At 58.4% G+C, this 19,273-nt stretch overlaps 1 protein-coding gene across 1 annotated transcript in view; it reads left to right on the forward strand.

Annotated features, from left to right (window-relative positions):
- The window catches only part of LPIN1 (lipin 1), a 253,692-nt gene that overhangs the window by 202,035 nt on the left and 32,384 nt on the right, over positions 1–19,273 (forward strand). The window contains exons 4-8 of the mRNA XM_060187994.1: positions 1,578–1,673; positions 3,461–3,771; positions 6,726–6,851; positions 11,847–11,954; positions 17,605–17,734. Coding sequence (XP_060043977.1) covers positions 1,578–1,673; positions 3,461–3,771; positions 6,726–6,851; positions 11,847–11,954; positions 17,605–17,734 — 771 coding nt within the window. The remainder of the gene's footprint in view (positions 1–1,577; positions 1,674–3,460; positions 3,772–6,725; positions 6,852–11,846; positions 11,955–17,604; positions 17,735–19,273) is intronic.

The raw sequence follows: 19,273 nt of genomic DNA on the forward strand, positions 1-19,273 counted from the left end.
AATGAGGCAGATGCGCTGTCCTCGGACGTGGGGCCCTGTGGGTCAGCAGTCCACACCCAGGGGCTGTGTCCCCCTCTCGGGCCTCAGGGAAACAGGGGCCTTGGGGCTGCTGTTCCCTGCTGACACTCACAGGATGGGAGGCTTTGAGGGGATTCTCGGCTGAGGGTGGTCACCCTGTGGCCTTGTCACCCCTGTGGCCTTGCACTGTGGGCTGGTCACCCCTGTGGCCTTGCACTGTGGGCTGGTCACCCTGTGGCCTTGCACTGTGGCCTGGTCACCCTGTGCCTTTGCACTGTGGCCTGGTCACCCTGTGGTCTTGCACTGTGGCCTGGTCACCCTGTGGTCTTACACTGTGGCCTGGTCACCCTGTGCCCTTGCAGTATGGCCTGGTCACCCTGTGGCCTTGCAGTGTGGCCTGGTCACCCTGTGGCCTGGTCACCCTGTGGCCTTGCAGTGTGGCCTGGTCACCCTGTGGCCTTGCAGTGTGGCCTGGTCACCCTGTGCCCTTGCAGTGTAGCCTGGTCACCCTGTGCCCTTGCAGTGTGGCCTGGTCACTCTGTGACCTTGCCCTGTGGCCTGGTCACCCCTGTGCCCTTGCAGTGTGGCCTGGTCACCCTGTGCCCTTGCACTTTGGCCTGGTCACCCTGTGCCCTTGCAGTGTGGCCTGGTCACCCTGTGGCCTTGCACTGTAGCCTGGTCACCCTGTGGCCTTGCAGTGTGGCCTGGTCACCCTGTGGCCTTGCACTGTGGCCTGGTCACCCTGTGGCTTTGCACTGTGGCCTGGTCACTCTGTACCCTTGCAGTGTGGCCTGGTCACTCTGTGACCTTGCCCTGTGGCCTGGTCACCCTGTGGCCTTGCACTGTAGCCTGGTCACTCTGTGCCCTTGCAGTGTGGCCTGGTCACTCTGTGACCTTGCCCTGTGGCCTTGCAGTGTGGCCTGGTGTCCTCCCCGTAGGGCTGGTGCTGCGGGATGAACCCTCCAGATGAGGGAGCCGTGCACACCGTTCCATTCAGCCTCGAGATCACGTGGTTTCCTGTTTTGAAGACAACCACAGCTTGGTCTGCACTCAGGATGGGGACCCTGGCCTGTGGGCAGTCGACCCCCTTCCTGTTGCTCTATTTGAACTTTTGTCTCAGCGATCTAGAATCTAGAGGCAGCAAGGTCACGGCACAGTTCCCAGCACTCCCCGCTGCAGGGTTCAGTGTCCGCGACTCCAAGGGTAGCCAGCAGAGACCCTCCAGCTGGACGGCAGCCCTCCCTCCCTTCCTTCCTTCTCTCTCTTTCTTTCCCACTCCCTTTCTTTTCCACAAGCCTGTGCATGGAGCCACCTGGTGGGCATCTCGCACCACTCACTCCGTCTCTGGGTGGCTGCCCACGTATGTCAGCCGTGGAGCAGTGCTCCATGAGCCTGTGTCCCGGGGCAGCCCGGCCGCTCCCCCTGCGCTGAGTGAGTGCATGTGCCTGCGAACGTGGCGCAGATCCCCTCCTTCCGGGGCTCGGGGCAGTGAGTCCTCGGGGCGCAGGATGGACGGTGGGCGGCGAGGGTGCCGGGCCGTGACTCCGCCTCCCCTTCAGGTGGACATTGAGGTCAACGGGCAGTCTGTGGATCTGTACATGAAGCTGGGGGACAACGGCGAAGCCTTCTTTGTCCAGGAGACGGATAACGACCAGGTGAGTGGCTGGCCGGCGGGTCTGGGGGGCGTGGGGGCTGGCTGCTGCCCCGTGCTGGGGGCCCGGCCGGGGAGGGGGAGGGGGTGTGCCGTGTCCACGCAGGGCAGGCCGGCCCATCTGCAGCCCCACCTTGGCTCGAGCCACCGTCGGAAGCTGTGGTCTGAGAGAGTGACCGCGTCGTGGTTTTGTTGTGAGCTGGGAAACCCACAAAAGGTTGTGCAAATGCGGGCTAATGCTGAAAACTCAAAGGAGGGGGGAGAAGAGAGAGAGAGAGGGAGAGAGAGAGGGAGAGAGACAGAGAGGGAGAGAGAGGGGGAAAGAGAGAGAGGGAGAGGGAGAGAGAGACTAAGAGACCAGAGCTCTGCCCCGGCATCACACAGAGAGCCTTGCTTGTGCTCTTGCAGCCAAGATAGGCCTTGTGGAGAACTCTCCTCATGCCCTCTTTCCTCCTCCTCCCCCTCTCTCCTCTGCTTTCTTTCTTTCTTTCTTTCTTTCTTTCTTTCTTTCTTTCTTTCTTTCCCTTCCTTCCTTCCTTCCTTCCCTCCTTCCTTCCTTTCTTTCTTTCTTCCTTTAAAAAAGGAGACATTAACAAAACCGTAGGATAGGCGGGGTACAATCTGTTTTTTTCTTTACATACAAATAGAGATGGGGCCAGGTGTTGGCGCACCTGGTTAAGCTCACACATTACCATGAGCAAGGACCCGGGTTCGAGCACCTGCCCCCCACCTGCAGGGGGAAAGCTTCATGAGTGGTAGAGCAGGGCTGCGGGTGTGTCTCTGTCTCTCTCCCTGTCTCCCCCTGCCCCCTCATTTTCTCTCGTCTCTACCCAATAACAAAAATAACAGAATAAAGTAAAAAGCTCACCTAACCCCCAGGTCAACCTTGAAAAGTAGAAACCTGGGTCTCCTCCCTGACTGGATGGGCCTCAGTGTTGTTCTGTTTATCTTGGAGCCCTGCTCAGTTCTGGCTGATGGTGGTGCTGGGGGTTGAACCTGGGGCCTTTGAGCCTCAGGCAGGAGAGGCGGTTTTGCATAACCACTGTGCTATCCCATCATCATCATCATCATCATCATCATCATCATCATCATCATCATCATCATCATCATCATCATCTCCCCAGAGCCCTGCTCAGCTCTGGCTCATGGTGGTGCTGGAGGTTGAACCTGGGGCCTTTGAGCCTCAGGCAGGGCGTCTTTTGCAGAGCCATCTGCTGTTTCCCCACCTTCATCCTCTCCTCACACGTGTGGCCTGGGGGCTCCTCAGGCTGCGTGGCGTCCGCACTCCGGCCTCTGGAGGCCACGTGACGTCCCTTCCTGCGCTCTGAGCTGCTTATCCTTGACGCGGCCACGGTGCTGGGTGGTTCCACCTCTGACTGCGCCTTATAACATTCCTGTTTAGATTTTATTTTTGGACAGAGAGAAACTGAGAGGAGAGGGAGGGAGGGAGATGCCTGCAGCCCTGCTTTGCTGCCCGTGGAGCTTTCCCCCTGCAGGTGGGGTGCGGGGGCTAGAACCCAGGTCCTTGCGCCCTGTAACGTGTGCGCTCTACTGAGTGTGTCACCGCCCTTCCTGTGCGGTGCTCCAGTGGACACTCACTCACAGAGCGGCTGGGCCTTTGGCTCTGTAGAGACCGCCAGGCCGTCGTCCATGCTGGGGCCACGTGCCACTTCCCGCCGTCCCGCGGGTCTGCTTGGCCGCCCCCCTCAGCCGGGCTTCCTCTGGGCCTGAGCTCGGGCGGGCCGGACGCGAGACCGCCTGCCCTTCCTCGAACCCGCCTCCCGTCCCCAGGAGGTGATCCCCATGCACCTGGCCACGTCCCCGATCCTGTCCGAGGGGGCCTCACGGATGGAGTGTCAGTTCAAGAGGAGCTTGGCGGACAGGACGAGGGGCCTGGACCCCGGCGCGGCCACCCAGGCCCTGCTACCTAGCGACACCTCCTCCAGCGGCTCCTTGGTGAAGAGGAGGAGGAAGAGGCGAAGGAAGGCCCAGCCGGGCAGCTGTCTGAAGAGAGAGGACGCCGTGCTCACGTCTGAGGACGAGGACATGTTCCCCATCGAGATGAGCTCTGATGAGGAGACGGAGCCTCTGGACAGCAGCAGGTGCCTGTGTGGGGGCTGGGGGCAGCGGGGCCGCAGGTGTGTCTACAGGTGTGTGTGTGGGGGCTGGGGGGCAGCGGGGCCGCAGGTGTGTCTACAGGTGTCTGTGGGGGCTGGGGGGCAGCAGGGCCGCAGGTGTGTCTACAGGTGTGTGTGTGGGGGCTGGGGGGCAGCGGGGCCGCAGGTGTGTCTACAGGTGTGTGTGGGGGCTGGGGGCAGCGGGGCCGCAGGTGTGTCTGTAGGTGTGTGTGTGGGGGCTGGGGGCAGTGGGGCCGCAGGTGTGTCTACAGGTGTGTGTGGGGGCTGGGGGCAGCAGGGCCGCAGGTGTGTCTACAGGTGTGTGTGTGGGGGCTGGGGGGCAGCGGGGCCACAGGTGTGTCTACAGGTGTGTGTGTGGGGACTGGGGGGCTGCGGGGCCGCAGGTGTGTCTACAGGTGTGTGTGTGGGGGCTGGGGGGCAGCAGGGCCGCAGGTGTGTCTACAGGTGTGTGTGTGGGGACTGGGGGGCAGCGGGGCCGCAGGTGTGTCTACAGGTGTGTGTGTGGGGACTGGGGGGCAGCGGGGCCGCAGGTGTGTCTACAGGTGTGTGTGGGGGCTGGGGGGCAGCGGGGCCGCAGGAGTGTCTACAGGTGTGTGTTTGGGGGCTGGGGGCAGCAGGGCCGCAGGTGTGTCTACAGGTGTGTTTGGGGGCTGGGGGGCAGCAGGGCCGCAGGTGTGTCTACAGGTGTGTGTGGGGTCTGGGGGACAGTGGGGCCGCAGGTGTGTCTACAGGTGTGTGTGGGGGGGGCTGGGGCAGCAGGGCCGCAGGTGTGTCTACAGGTGTGTGTGGGGGCTGGGGGGCAGCGGGGCCGCAGGTGTGTCTACAGGTGTGTGTGGGGGCTGGGGGCAGCGGGGCCGCAGGTGTGTCTACAGGTGTGTGTGGGGGCTGGGGGCAGCGGGGCCGCAGGTGTGTCTGTAGGTGTGTGTGTGGGGGCTGGGGGCAGCAGGGCCGCAGGTGTGTCTACAGGTGTGTGTGTGGGGGCTGGGGGCAGCGGGGCCGCAGGTGTGTCTACAGGTGTGTGTGGGGGGGCTGGGGGGCAGCGGGGCCGCAGGTGTGTCTACAGGTGTGTGTGGGGGCTGAGGGCAGCGGGCCGCAGGTGTGTCTAAAGGTGTGTGTGTGGGGGCTGGTGGCAGCGGGGCCGCAGGTGTGTCTACAGGTGTGTGTGGGGGCTGGGTGGCAGCAGGGCCGCAGGTGTGTCTACAGGTGTGTGTGGGGGCTGGGGGGCAGCAGGGCCGCAGGTGTGTCTACAGGTGTGTGTGGGGGCTGGGGGGCAGCGGGGCCATAGGTGTGTCTACAGGTGTGTGTGTGGGGGCTGGGGGCAGCGGGGCCGCAGGTGTGTCTACAGGTGTGTGTGTGGGGGCTGGGGGGCAGCGGGGCCGCAGGTGTGTCTACAGGTGTGTGTGGGGGCTGAGGGCAGCGGGCCGCAGGTGTGTCTACAGGTGTGTGTGTGGGGTCTGGGGGGCAGCGGGGCCATAGGTGTGTCTACAGGTGTGTGTGTGGGGACTGGGGGGCAGCGGGGCCGCAGGTGTTTCTACAGGTGTGTGTGTGGGGGCTGGGGGGCAGCGGGGCCATAGGTGTGTCTACAGGTGTGTGTGTGGGGACTGGGGGGCAGCGGGGCCGCAGGTGTGTCTACAGGTGTGTGTGGGGGCTGGGGGGCAGCGGGGCCGCAGGTGTGTCTACAGGTGTGTGTGGGGGCCTGAGGGGCAGTGGGGCTACAGGTGTGTCCACAGGTGTGTGGTGGAGGGGGCTGGGGGCTGTAGGGCCCCCTCCCCAGGATGGTGCCCTCTCCACCCTCGCTGCGCCCAGCACTGCCCAGTCTTCTGTGTGTCTCTGGCGACAGCTGTCTGTCTGGTACAGCTCAGCTAAGGCGGGGCAGCAGGCCCTTGGCTGTTAGTGGTCAGACGGACAGATGCGGCTCAGAGAGACGGAGGGACACAGAGCCCTGGGGTGAGGGTGGGGGATCAGCCTGCCATCATGTAAGTCAGTGTGAATCCCTGATTAAAATAAAGCCCCGGATAAATGAATAAATAGCACACATGCATCTGTTAACATGGGGGAGAGAGGGAGAGAGAGAGTCATGCCGTCAGCCCGTATCTTGGCCTGGGGACGCAGAACTCTGGGGTGGGAATGTGTGGAACTGGATCCCTGCTATCTTACAATTCTGTAAATCACTATTAAGCCACCAGAAAAAACTTAAAAAGAAAAAAGACAGTTCCAGAACAGAGGCAGGACAGGTGCCAGTCACCGCTGTTGCCCTGTGATGTGCTTCCACAGGACCCACTTGCTGTGACCTGCAGGACAGCTGTCACCCAGCAAGCAGCAGGGCTGCACCTGGCTGCCTGTCGGTGTGGGCGGGGCCTCTGCCTGTCCTTGTGGGAGGGGCCTCTGCCTGTCGGTGTGGGCGGGGCCTCTGCCTGTCCGTGTGGGCGGGGCCTCTGCCTGTCCGTGTGGGCGGGGCCTCTGCCTGTTGGTGTGGGAGGGGTCTCTGTCAGTGTGGGCGGGGCCTCTGCCTGTCGGTGTGGGAGGGGTCTCTGTCGGTGTGGGCGGGGCCTCTGCCTGTCCTGCAGCCCTGCCTCACCACTTGTGAAGCTTTCCCCCCGGCAGGTGGGAACCGGGGGCTCGAGCCTGGGTCGTTGTGCATGGGGACAGGTGCGCCACCACCTGGGCCCAGGCGCCATCAATTCAGCGGCTGTACCTGTGCTGTGTGAGCATGTCCTCACCATCGCGGCCTCTGGCTTCCTCCTGTGATGTGAATGTGAGGGCGCAGCCCTGTGATGGCAGCTGGGGCCCGGTTCTCGCACACGGAGGACACGACACATGCCCTCTGCTGCGGGTGTCCTGAGCGCTGGCTCTGGCCTTCCCCGAGGCGCAGCGTGTCTGCCCGCCGGTCACCTCTCGACTCCCTGTCTCCCCTCCAGAGCGGTCGCCAGCGACACGCCACCGTTCCTAGATGAGATTCCGAAGGAGACCCGGCCCCTGGTCCTGACCTACCCTCAGTCGGCCTCGTACCCCAGCTCCGACAGAGAGTGGTCGCCCGGCGCCAGGTGAGGCCCTGTGCGTGCTCGGGGGGTGTCCGGGTCGTGAAGCGATGCCGGGGGTCACGAGCTTCAGCCCGATGGCCTGGGGTGGCAGTTAGGGCTCCCGCCTGCTGAGCGGACGGGGAGGAGGGTAGCCCTCGCGGGTCACCTAGTGCTCCTTGCCAGCGGGACTGGGCACCGAGCCTCCCGTGCTAGTCCTTCTGCGCTGTTCCCAGCTGCAATCGGGCTCCGGGCCCTGGGGCCAGGTTGGGTTAGTGTGGGGCCCTGGGGTCAGCTGAGGTCAGCGTGGGGCCCTGGGGTCATCTGGGATCATCTGGGTCATCTGGGGTCAGCGTGGGGCCCTGGGGTCATCTGGGATCATCTGGGTCATCTGGGGTCAGCTGGGGCCCTGGGGTCATCTGGGATCATCTGGGTCATCTGGGGTCAGCTGGGGTCAGCGTGGGGCCCTGGGGTCATCTGGGATCATCTGGGTCAGCTGGGGTCAGCTGGGGTCAGCATGGGGCCCTGAGGTCATCTGGGATCATCTGGGTCATCTGGGGTCAGCTGGGGCCCTGGGGTCATCTGGGATCATCTGGGGTCAGCTGGGGTCAGCTGGGTCAGAGTGGGGCTAGGTCCTGGTGGACTCCCCCTGGTCGGAGAACATCGCTTTCCTGAGATGAAGCCGCAAGTGGCCCCGGAGTTGTGGCACCAGCCAGGGTGCTTGGCGCAGCTCACTGCCGGGGAGGCTGGGGCTGGGGCCGGGCGGCTAAGCGCACACAGTACCAAGTGCAAGTACCCCAGCAGGGATCGCGTTGGAGCCGCCGGCTCCCCACCTGTGTGTGTGTGTGGGGTCACTTCACAAGCAGTGAAGCAGGTCTGCAGGTGTCTGTCTGTCTCTTCCCCTCACCTCTCTCGATTTCTCTCTGTCCTGCCCAATAAAATGGAAAAAATAGCCACCAGGAGCAGTGGGTTCATAGTGCTGGTACCTAGCCCCACAGATAACCATGGAGAAAAAGAAAGGAAGGAAGGAAGGAAGGAAGGAAGGAAGGAAGTTAGGTGGTGGCGCAACAGGTTAAGCACAGGTGGCGCAAAACACAAGGACCAGCGTAAGGATCCCAGTTCGAGCCCCCGGTTCCCCACCTGCAGGGGAGTCGCTTCCCAGGCGGTGAAGCAGGTCTGCAGGTGTCTCTTTCTCTCCCCCTCTCTGTCTTCCCCTCCTCTCTCCATTTCTGTCTTATCCAACAACGACATCAATAACTATAGCAAACACAACAACAAGGGCAACAGAAGGTAATAAATAAATACAAAAAAAGAAAGAGAGGGAGGAAGAAAGAAAAGAAAGAAACAAAAGTCCAGAGGCCTTTAGGTCACAGGAAGCTCTGAGTTCTAGTCTTGTCTGTGTGTCCGCCCAGTTTTCCCAGGAGCATCTGTAGAAGCTGTTACCCCCACCCCCTGCCCGCACCCCCCAGGGGTTCTGGTCCCTTTGCCTTCAACTTGACGTCCACAGGGGAGTGGGCTGGTTTCTGGGCTCTGTCTCCTGTTCCCGGGCAGAGAGAACGTAGCACACGGGCCCTTCTCTGCGGCTTCCCAGTGGAAGCTCCCGGCTGGGTCAGTGGAAGCCCCATGGGAACGAAGCAGGAGTTTTAGGTGGCCAAGCGAATGAAAAGAAAGGCAAAGCCCTGAGTGGCAGTGGCCCATGGCGTCTGTGGGGACCGTGCTCACGCTGAACACGGCACTGGCTCCCTGCGCAGGAGGACGCGAGCCCCAGCCGGCAGGTGCCGGGATCCGGGATCCTCCCCGTCCCTTTGGCCTTTTCCCTGTTTTTTTCTTTTTCTTTCTGCTTTTCTGCCTCCGGGGTTATGGCTGTGGTTTGTTCCCAGCACTACAGACACACTGCTCCTGGTGGCGATTTTTTTCCCCTTTTTTCCCCTTAATTTTTATTAGTGGGGATAGTGAGAAATTGAGAGCAGAGTGGGAGGTAGAGAGGGAGAGAGAGGTGGGGAGCAGGGGCTCGAAACCCGGGTCGTCGTGCTTGGTAACATATGCACCACCGCCTGGCCCCCAGCACCCTTATATTTTTGAACTGATCTTTTGTTTATTTATTTTAAGCATCTGTTTAACTTATTATTGGATTAGAGAGAGAAATTGAGAGGGGGGGAGATAGAGAGACAGAGAGACCCCTGCAGCCCTGCCTCAACACTTGTGAAGCTTCCCCCTGCAGGTGGGGACCGGGGGCTTGAACCCGGGTCCTTGTGCGCTGTAACGTGTGCATTTAACGGGGTGCTGAACTTAAAGGCTCGAGTCAGTCCTGACTTAAAATGGAGGTCTGGCGTGCTGCCCCGGCTTCCTGCCTGAGCCCGGCTCCTGGGAACACCGCCCCTGCTCCCGTTTGGCCAGAGCTGCCTCCTGCAGGAGATGCCGGAGTGATTGCCGGTGCTGACGGTGGAGAAGGACAGACGGCACCTGACTGTCGGGGGCGGGCGGGGGGGGGGGGGGGCAAGGGTGCCAGGGCCCCCAGTGTCCTGGGAGTCCCCTGGCTGGGCTGGCCTGCCTGCTCACTGGCCCTGTCTTAGAGAGACAACACCACGGCATTTAGATTTCCCCGAGGGAGCGTGAGGAACTGGTAAGGGTAACAGTGCTGACAGGCTTCACCTGACCCGGGAGAGTAAGTCATTTCAGTAAGTGATCAATCAGAAAGTAAAGATGGTGCAGTGAAGCAAAGGATTCTGGGAGAGGGGAGGGGCCTGGCGGGAGGAGGGCTTCGGGCTCCAGGTGCGTGGTGGCCTGCGTGGTGGCGGACGGAGGGAGGGGACCTTAGTCGGGTGAGGCTGTCCTGCGGACGCTGTGGCAGGAAGCTGGGACACTGTACCCATGTGCCAGCTGTGTTGTCTGCCCTTACCCCTCCCCCAGCAGAATGACTGAGAAAAGCTGAGCTATTTGCTGTCTTCAGAAAGGCTGGACGGACTGCACGTGTGAGGGGAAATAAGGGCCTGCCCTGGATTTGCGTGCGCATCCCAGTGCGGGGCTCTGCCAGCCTGCTCAGAATCGGCCTGTTTTTTTTTTTTTTTAAGTTCAAGACAGATTTATTTAAACTTTTTTCATTTAGCAAGTTGAAGCATGACATGGCGAGGATCCCCAGTTGACGGCTGCATTTATGAACCTGGAGTTGGCGTCTCCAGACGCAGATGCTTCCTTTAGAATGCTGGCGTGTGTCCCCTGTCTTCAGGAGTTTCCTGTTGATCATGTTCTTAGCATCTGCCCTCCCAAAGCAACAACACACTCTCCATTCTTTCTTCTTTTTTTGAAAAAACTATCTTTATTTATGGGATAGAGACAGCCAGACATCGAGAGGGAAGGGGGAGACAGACAAGACACCTGCAGCCCCGCTTCACCACCTGTGAAGCATCCCCCGTGCACGTGGGGACCAGGGGGCTTGAACCTGGGTCCTTGTGCTCAAGCCGTGCGCCGCCGGCCCCACTCTCTTGTTCCCCCTGGGCAGCCACGTCTTAAAATCAGTGTATCTTTATGAAACGTGCAAATTGGGACTGGCCACTCATCCGCTCAGAAGGGTTGAAACTCAGTGTGAAAACTAAGAGGATAACCACTGGGCGGGTGTCCGTGTGTCCACACGTCCTGAGCCCTGCAGATGGACACCCAGGGAAGCTGCAGTCCTGTGACCTCTCCTCCCCTCCCTCTCTCCCCTGTCTTTCCCCTCCCTCTGTCCTTCTCTGTCCATCTCTCCCTACTTCCATCTCTGTCTTTCTCTCTATCTCTGTCTTTCTCTCCCTCTGCTCATCTGTCTTTCTCTTTCTGTCCTTCCCTTCCCTCCCTCCGTTCTTCTGCATTTCTTGGGCTGAGTCAGCCCCAGTATGAACCCCTAGTGAGCATAAAAAGTCACTGAAACAATGTTTTTGGCCTCGAGTGGAGCCTGGCCACCGGGCACTGGCTGTGCGGATAGACAGGCAGCACAGCACTGAGTCCGTCCCCTGTCTGCTATGTGGCAGTTGGGGGCTTGAACCTGGGTCGCTGCAGGTCACAGACAGGAGCCCTTCCAGCGAGCTGCCTCCCACCCCTGCAGTTACACTTTTAACCACAGTCCAGAATGTGTTTCTGCCTTTCACATTTTGCTTTATAAATTCCCAAGGAGGGAGACAGCTGACTGGTTCTGCAAACAGACTCCTGCCTGAGGCTCTGAGGCCCCAGGATCAATCCCCAGAGCCACCATCGGCCAGAGCTGAGCAGGGCTCTGGAGAAAACGACCAACCCGACCAACCAACCAACCAAACCAACACACAGACTCCTAACACCAGTCACTTCAGGTGATGGGAGCTCACCTCTGCTAAGGTCATCCCGTGTACATAGCATGCGGCCTTGTGCTTTTCTTTTTTCCTGAGATTTTATTTTATTCATTTTTAGATTTAATTTATCTTTATTATTTGTTTATTATTATTGCCTCCAAGGTTATTGCTAGGGCTCGGTGTTGGCATTATGAACTCACTGCTCCTGGAGGCCATTTTTTTTCTTTCAGTTTTTTCTTTCTAATTTATTTTTATTTGATAAGACAGAGAGAAATTGAGAGGAGAGGGAGAGAGAGAGAGAGAGAGAGACCTGCAGACCTGCTCCAGTGTTCATGAAGCTCCCCCCTGCGGGTGGGGAGTGGGGGCTCGAACCCGGGTCCTTGCGCGTGCTGACATGTGCTGTTGGCCCTGTGCTCCACTGCCCGGCCCCTTGTGTTTTCTCTAGAGACAGTGGGTAGCTGCCATCACCAATCCTGTCTGCTGGGCCCAGCTCCGCGCCCTAGCCTAGCCAGGGGGAGGCGCCCTTCCTGGGCTGTGGGGTCACCGGCAGTGAAGTCTCCCCGCCCGCCTGTTTCTGTGGTTCAGGGACTCCCTGTGGATTTCAGCGGCTGCCAGGCGCCCCCAGGGCCCCGGAGGCTGCGTCCCCTCTGTGTCCTGCAGCAGGCGCTCGCGGCCTGATCTCTCTCACTGACTTGTGCCTTTTCCCTCCTCTCCCGGCCCCCAGCGCCCTCCCAGCTTGCCAGAGGACGCCCCCTGGTCTCGTGGCCGTGGCCCAGGGAGGCCTGTCTAGCTCTTGTCCTGCAGACACCTCCCACTTACCTGCTTCGGAAAGGTAGCCGGGCTCCTGTCCCCACTGGGTGTCGTTCACAAGGGTGATGTTAACCTCTTGCAAATGTACGGAACCACTAACCTAACTAATCACACAGAAAACTCACTGCTGACATGAAGTGGAAATTGTGCTCTTAACTCTTAACCAGTCGACTTCTCTGACTAACCAAATCACTTATAAGGGGAATACACACAGGCTGTGAAAGGCTCTCTCATCGCAGATGTTTGTACAATACCAAGCTTTTTCAAAAACACTACTTTACTTATTTTTATAACATTGGATAGAAACAGAGGGAAATGGAGAGGGAAAGGGGAGGTGCGGTGGCAGAGAGACGCCTGCAGCCCTGCTTCACTACTTCCGGAGCTTTCTGCCTGCAGGTGGGGAACAGGGGCTTGGACCCGGGTCCTTGCGCACTGTGCTGTGTGTGTTCAACCAGGTGCGCCCCTGCCCGGCCCCAGCACCTTACTAGACTTTGTTGACGTATCAAATTTGACTCTAGAGTCGGTGGTGGAGCTTGGAATTCCCTGGGTCTGGTGCTGTGCTTTGAAAAATAAGCAAGTGGGAATCTGGTGTTTTCCTTCTGCCTCTGGACTGGTCGACCAAGAAGCCAGTAAAATACCCCTGGGGTCCCACTGTGGGTCATGTCCACACATGCTAAAGTGGCTCACTGGACTGTTCTGAATGGCCGTTGGCTGCGGCCCACGGCGTTGTCTAGAGCACAAGTTTGGAGGCTGGCAGAGATGGGTCCCAGGCTCCGCTTCACAGGCCCGTGGCTTCCTCTGGTGCGGAGCTCTGAGACTCTGCCCCGTGGCCTGGCCTGGGTGCGGCCCGAGCTTCAGCTGCCCCACAGAAAACGGAGCAGGTGAAGCTGAGTCCTTGCTGAGTGGCTGCTGCCAAGTGCTTCTCTCAGAGACCGCCTGTGGGTCTCTGATGCCAGACAGGCAGGAGCAGGCAGAAATCCGTTTTAAAATTGTATTTTTATTACTGATTTTTTATATTAAAGAATTTATTATTGGCTAGAGACAAAGAGAAATTGAGAGGAGAGAGGGATATATATATGGGGGGGGGGAAGAGGGGGACAGGGTGACAGAGACACTAGCAGCCCTGCTTCACCACTTGTGAAGCTTTTCCCCTGCAGGTGGAGGCCAGGGGCTCGAACCCGGGTCCTTGTGCACTGCCATGTGGGCCACCGCCCAACCCCCAGGCAGCACTCATTTGCCTCACGGGAGATGGCAGAAGTCAAGAAGGCTGTGGAGACTTGACCTGGTAGCTAGCTGCTTAGTGAAGACTGCTCTCCTGTGAAACTAGGAGAGAAAAAATGAAAAAACCATCTGAAAACAACAAAATACAACCAGGATTTCTTCAGAAACTCACTAAGCCACCACCACCAAGTTGCAGAAGCTGCCACGACGCCATCCTGACCTCCCTGGGCAGACGCCCTCACCATGTGTCCTGCAGCCTCCCCTTCCCAGAGCCCTGCCCCACTAGGGACAGACAGACACAGGCTGGGGGTGTGGATCCACCTGCCAACACCCATGTCCAGTGGAGAAGCCATGACAGAAGCCAGACCTCCCGCCTTCTGCTCCCCATAAAGATTCTGGTCCATCCTCCCAAAGGGGAGATGTGATGGGGAGATGACCAGAGTGCTCTGAACTCCAACTCCATCAGGACCTGGAGAGAGAAGAGGGAAGAAGAAAGGGCATTTGGAAGTAGTAACAGAGAGAGAGAGAGAGAGAGAGAAGAAGGAGGAGGAGGAGGAGGAAGAAAGGAAGGACATTCGGAAGAAGTAACAGGTGTAGGTGTGACTCAGAAAGGAAGAGAGGAGGGTGGGGTAGATAGCATAATGGTGATGCAAGCAGACTCATGCCTGAGGCTCAAAAGCCCCATAAGCCAGAGCTGAGCAGCACTCTATTTAAAAAAAAAAAGAGAAGACAGGACCACAGGGGAAAAAATGGGTATCTGTATAGATACAGGTAGTTACAAAAATAATAGTTAGCCCATATCTGTGACCTTGGCAGAACCTCTGCAGTTCCCAGTGGAGGGAATGGAGACACAGAGCTCTGGTGGTGGGGACGGGGTGCAGTTAGACCCTGTTACCATGATTTTGTGAATCGATGTTAAATCACTAGTTAAAAAAAAAATGCAAGGCACCTGCAGCCCTGCTTCACTCATGAGCTTCCCCCTGTAGGTGGGGAGTGGGGGCTTGAACCCGGGTCCTTGTGCCTGGCCATGTGTGTGGTGTACCAGGTGTGCCTCTGCCTGGCTGATTAGTGCAAAGAACTTCTTTTATCATTATTACTATTTATTTTCCCTTTTGTTGCCCTTGTTGTTGTAGTTATTATTGTTGTTGTTATTGATGTTATCGTTGTTGGATAGGACAGAGAGAAATGGAGAGAGGAGGGGAAGACAGGGAGAGAAAGACTCCCTTGCAAGTGGGGAGCTGGGGGCTCCAACCGGTATCCTTACTCTGGTCCGTGTGCTTTGCGCCATGTGCGCTTAACCCGCGGCACTACCGCCTGACCCCCTGTGTAAAGAACTTCTGACAAAATGGAGAGCAGCTATCATATGATGACATATCAAGAGGAGCTTGTTTTTATTTACTTTTTGAATTTTATTTATTTATTAGCTAGAGACAGAAATTGAACGGGCAGGGGGAGCTAGGGAGAGACAGAGAGATACCCGCAGCCCTACTCCACCCCTCCTGAAGCTTCCCCCCTGGCTCGAACCCAGGTCCTTGTGCACTGTAGCTTTGTTGTTTTCGACGGGTTAGGTTGTTTTCGCGGGGCTGGCTTCATGGGCGGGTAACAGACGACCAGGGACTCATGGTTGAGCTGTAGGCAGTATCTCTTTATTCATGCAGGACGCAGCACAATCTAAGACGAGCTAAGTTAAACTCAAAGTACAGTACAGTACTCTAAAACTCACAATGCTGTCTTTATATATACTTCCCAAGTAGGGTGGAAACAGGATGTGACATAGAGAGGGTGGAGAGAAAAGTGACTGGTGAAAATCAGGGTGTGACAAAGAGGGGGCAGAGTGTGACAAGGAGGGGTTGGAGCAGGCGAGAATCCTATCATAGAACCACCAATGCCCTAGAGGGAGGGTGGAACTTGTTAACAGCGGTTATGTAAATAGAATGAAGTGGTTATGTAAATAGAATAGTGTTAAGCAGGGGGGATTTAAACCAAATGAAACAGAAGGGGTCTCATGCATACCAACATAGCTTGTGCATTCAACCAGGTGCACCACCACCCGGCCAGGTTTCTATTTTTAAGTCACTAACGTATGAGAGAGAGGAAGAGAGAGAACCGGAGCATCCCCTTGGCATGTGCTGCTGGGGGTTGAACTCAGAACCTCATGCTTGAAGGTCCAGGGCTCTACCCAAAGCCCCCCACCCCCACCCCCCCGGCCACAGCAGGAACCTTTCAAACAGGATGTGAGGTTTGGGAGCTGCACTTTGAAGGTGGGGAGCCAGTGACTGGAACTGCTTCAGGGCCGGGCGGTGTTGCCCCTGGGTAAGTGCTCACGGGACAGCTCACAAGGACCTGGGTTCCAGCCCCTGGTCGCACCTGCAGAGGAGCTTCACAAGTGGTGTCTGTCTCCCTCTCTGTCTCTCCCCTGCCTCTTGATTTCTCTGTCACTCGCCAATGATAAATACATACAGAAGGACTGTTTCCATGCCGACCCTGCAGGAAGGGCGGGTGGACATTGGTCACAGGCTCCCCGCGGAGGCCCTGGGCTCCCTTTGGCCTTCTGGGGAACGGCACTGGCCCGAGGAGGGGGTGAGGCTGCAGGGCAGAGGAGGGGGTGAGGCTGCAGGGTAGTGGACACTGGCACTGGGTCAGACGAGTCCAACAGCGCCCTTGGCCGGCGAGGCCTGTGATGGGGCGTGTTCCCCACCGTCTCTGGCTTCCCGTGTCAGCTCGGCCCACCCCATGCTGCGTGAGGGTCAGTCAGTTCAGTGGCAGGAGGGTCTGCGGGAGGAGCAGGGCCACAGGCAGGGCCTGGCTGCTTCCCTCCTGCCCCCTCGGGGGCGCGGTGCAGTCCGGCAGGATGCCAGTGAGTCCACGCTAGGACTGAGGGTGTATCTTGTTCTGTCCTTTTTGTTTTGCCTCCAGGGTTACCACTGGCGCTCGATGCCACTCCAGATCCACTGCTCCTGGAGGCCATTATTTCCCTTTTTTTTCATCTTTATTTCTCTTTTTCTGAACTTTATTACATAGGACAGAGGGAGAGGACAGGGAGATAGGGGGAGAGAAAGACACCTGCAGTCCTGTTTCACTGCTTGTGAAGTGGACCCCTACAGGTGAGGAACAGAGGTTCGAACCCGGGTCCTTGCAGTCGGTAGTAGGTGTGCTTAGCCGGTGTGCCCAGCCCGGCCCTCCTGATCCTGTCTGGAGCTGTTTCCATTCTTGGAGAATCTTGTAGCTCCTTGGCTCCCGGTGGCCATTCCAAACCCACCAGTGCAGCTCGGATGGTGTGGAGAGGAAGCTTTAACTCAGAGCAGGGAAGGCTCCCTGGGCACTAGACGTCACAGGAGCCGTCAGGGCTCAGGGTGCCGTCGCAGGGCTCAGGGTGCCGTCGCAGGGCACAGGGTGTCATCGCAGGGCACAGGGTTCTGTGTCAGGGCACAGGGTGCTGTCACAGGGCTCAGCGTGCCGTCACAGGACACAGGGTGCTGTCAGGACACATGGTGCCATCACAGGGCACAGGGTGCTGTCACAGGGCACAGGGTGCTGTCAGGACACATGGTGCCATCACAGGGCACAGGGTGCCGTCACAGGGCTCAGGGTGCCGTCACAGGGCACAGGGTGCCATCACAGGGCACAGGGTGCTGTCAGGACACAGGGTGCTGTCACAGCACAGGGTGTTGTCACAGGGCACAGGGTGCTATCACAGGGCACAGGGTGCTGTCAGGACACATGGTGCCATCACAGGGCACAGGGTGCTGTCACAGGACACAGGGTGCCGTCACAGGGCACAGGGTGCTGTCACAGGGCACAGGGTGCTGTCACAGGGTGCAGGGGGCTGTCACAGGGGAAAGGGCAATCCAGCCCTCCTGGGAGTCGAGTTTTGTCAGGCTTTGGCTGGAGGCAGGTTTGAGCGTCTGTGGCCTCTTCTCTGTCTTGGAGCTGGAGCAGGTGAGCAGGTGCCTTCGCTGTGACTCTCCGGGCACCCGCCCCACATGGCTCCTAGCAGATGGGAGCTGAGTTTGGAATCAGGCTGCGGGAAGGCTTAGCTTGGGCAGGGCGGGGAGGGACGGGCCTTCCAGGGAATCAGTCTTTGCTTTTCGCTTCTGAAAGGTGGCCTTGTCCACTGCCTTACTTGCCTTTGGTGGGAGGTAGAGGCAAGGTCGCCCAGGCCTCGCCCGCGTGTGGGATATGTGAGGAGCAGGTGGGACTTGGGGAAGGCCCCTGCCCGGGCCGTGTGGCCTGGGCTCAGGGCAGGGACGGCAGTGCGAGCTGTGCGCTCGGGTCCCGTCCGGGTCTGCTTTCCAGGCTGCGTGTGTGCAGTGATGTTGTAATTCTTTCTCCTCTCTCGTCAGTCAGTCAGTCAGTCAGTCCATCAGTCATTCAGTCGATCAAATTATGAGCGGAAGTCTGGGGAAAGGACAGTCTCTGTTTCCACCCCACCCATGCATCCGCTCTCTCAGCCCCTCAGGCTCCCGGCCCTCGACCCCCAAGAGTGACTCGGAGCTGGTCAGCAAGTGCGCTGAGAGGGCGGCACAGAAGAACCGGATGGAGGTGCTGTGGCTCTGGGGGGAGCTGCCCCAGGCTGCCAAGGTGCGTGCCCCCCACCCACCCGCCCTGCTGGGGGGAAGGGTCCATTCTCCGTGGCTGGGGTGACGGAGCCCGAGTCAGTCACCCGGCAGTAAGTGCAGGAGCCAGGGGGCGTCCTCAGTCCTGGGGTCCCTGCATGCCAGCCCTCCACCCCCAGCAGCAGCTCCGGCTTTGCAAGGCCTTAGCGTCCGGCATCTTAGCGTGGAGAGTGGGGGCACTGACGCTGCTTCAGGGTCCAAACTCCACAGCGTGGCTGAGTGCAGGCTACACTGGAGCACACGCACACGTGCAAACACACGCGCAAACACATGCACAAGCACATGCACATGCACACGCACATGCACACAGACACACACAGATACATACACACATACATATACACACATACATATACACATACACTCACACACTTACACACGCACATGCACACAAAGACACACATACACACATACACACTCACACACATACACACATACACACTCACACACATACACACACGTGCACACACAGACATACACATACACACACAGACACACATACAGACACGCACACGCACACACACAGACACATACACTCACACACACACACAGACACACTCACACACATACACTCACACACTCATACACTCTCACACACAAGTTTTTGTTACCTTTATTTGTTGGATAGGGACAGCCAGAAGTCGAGAGGGAGGGGGAGGTAGCGAGGGAGAGAGAGACACCTGCAGCCCTGCTCCATCGCCCCTGAAGCTTCCTGTGTAGGCGGGGATGGGGCTTGAACCCAGACCTGTGCATTGTAACGTGTGCCACCACTCAGTCCATCCCTACTTCCCCCCCAGAGCACTGCTCAGTTCTGGCTTATGGTGGTGTGGGGGATTGAACCTGGGACTTTGGAGCCTCAGGCATGAGAGTCTCTTTGTGGAACCATTATGCTCTCTACCCCGCCCAAAATTTTAAAGCGTGTAAGTTTATAATACAGATGTCCTGGTATTATTGTAGAAAAAAATATTCCCACCTCTTTTGGTTTTATTTATTTTTTTATTTTTGGTCAGTCACTGGGGCTCGGTGCCAGCACATCGGATCCACTGCTCTTGGCAGCCTTTTTTTTTTTTTTTTTTTCATTTTAATGGATAGGAAAGAGAGAAATTGAAAGAGGAGGGGGAGAGAAACAGACACCTGCAGACCTGCTTCACCCCTTGTGAAGCAACCCCCCTGCAGGTGGGGAGCCGGGGGCTCGAACCGGATCCTTGTGCTTGGTGTCCTGTGCGCTTAGTCTGTTTGCCACTGCCGCCCACCCAACTCCCAATTTTCTAACGTGGGATGAAGAGGGAGAAAGAAAGGAAAGGCGTGGAGGCTGCCCACAGACCCCAGGCGGCTTCCCTCCTGGGAGAAGGGGGCCCAGCTCCCGCACTGTACCCCAGGTCCGCAGACGTTTCTGGTTTCTCCAAGAGTCTGAGCTGAGAGTGAACGGAAGTGGCACCTTCCCCTCCGAGTGCCGCCCACACCACACGGGCACTGCTCCCTCCCTCACACCGGGGGCACGTGG

Source organism: Erinaceus europaeus, chromosome 3 (genome assembly GCF_950295315.1).
Source record: "Erinaceus europaeus chromosome 3, mEriEur2.1, whole genome shotgun sequence".
Classification (NCBI taxonomy): domain Eukaryota; kingdom Metazoa; phylum Chordata; class Mammalia; order Eulipotyphla; family Erinaceidae; genus Erinaceus; species Erinaceus europaeus.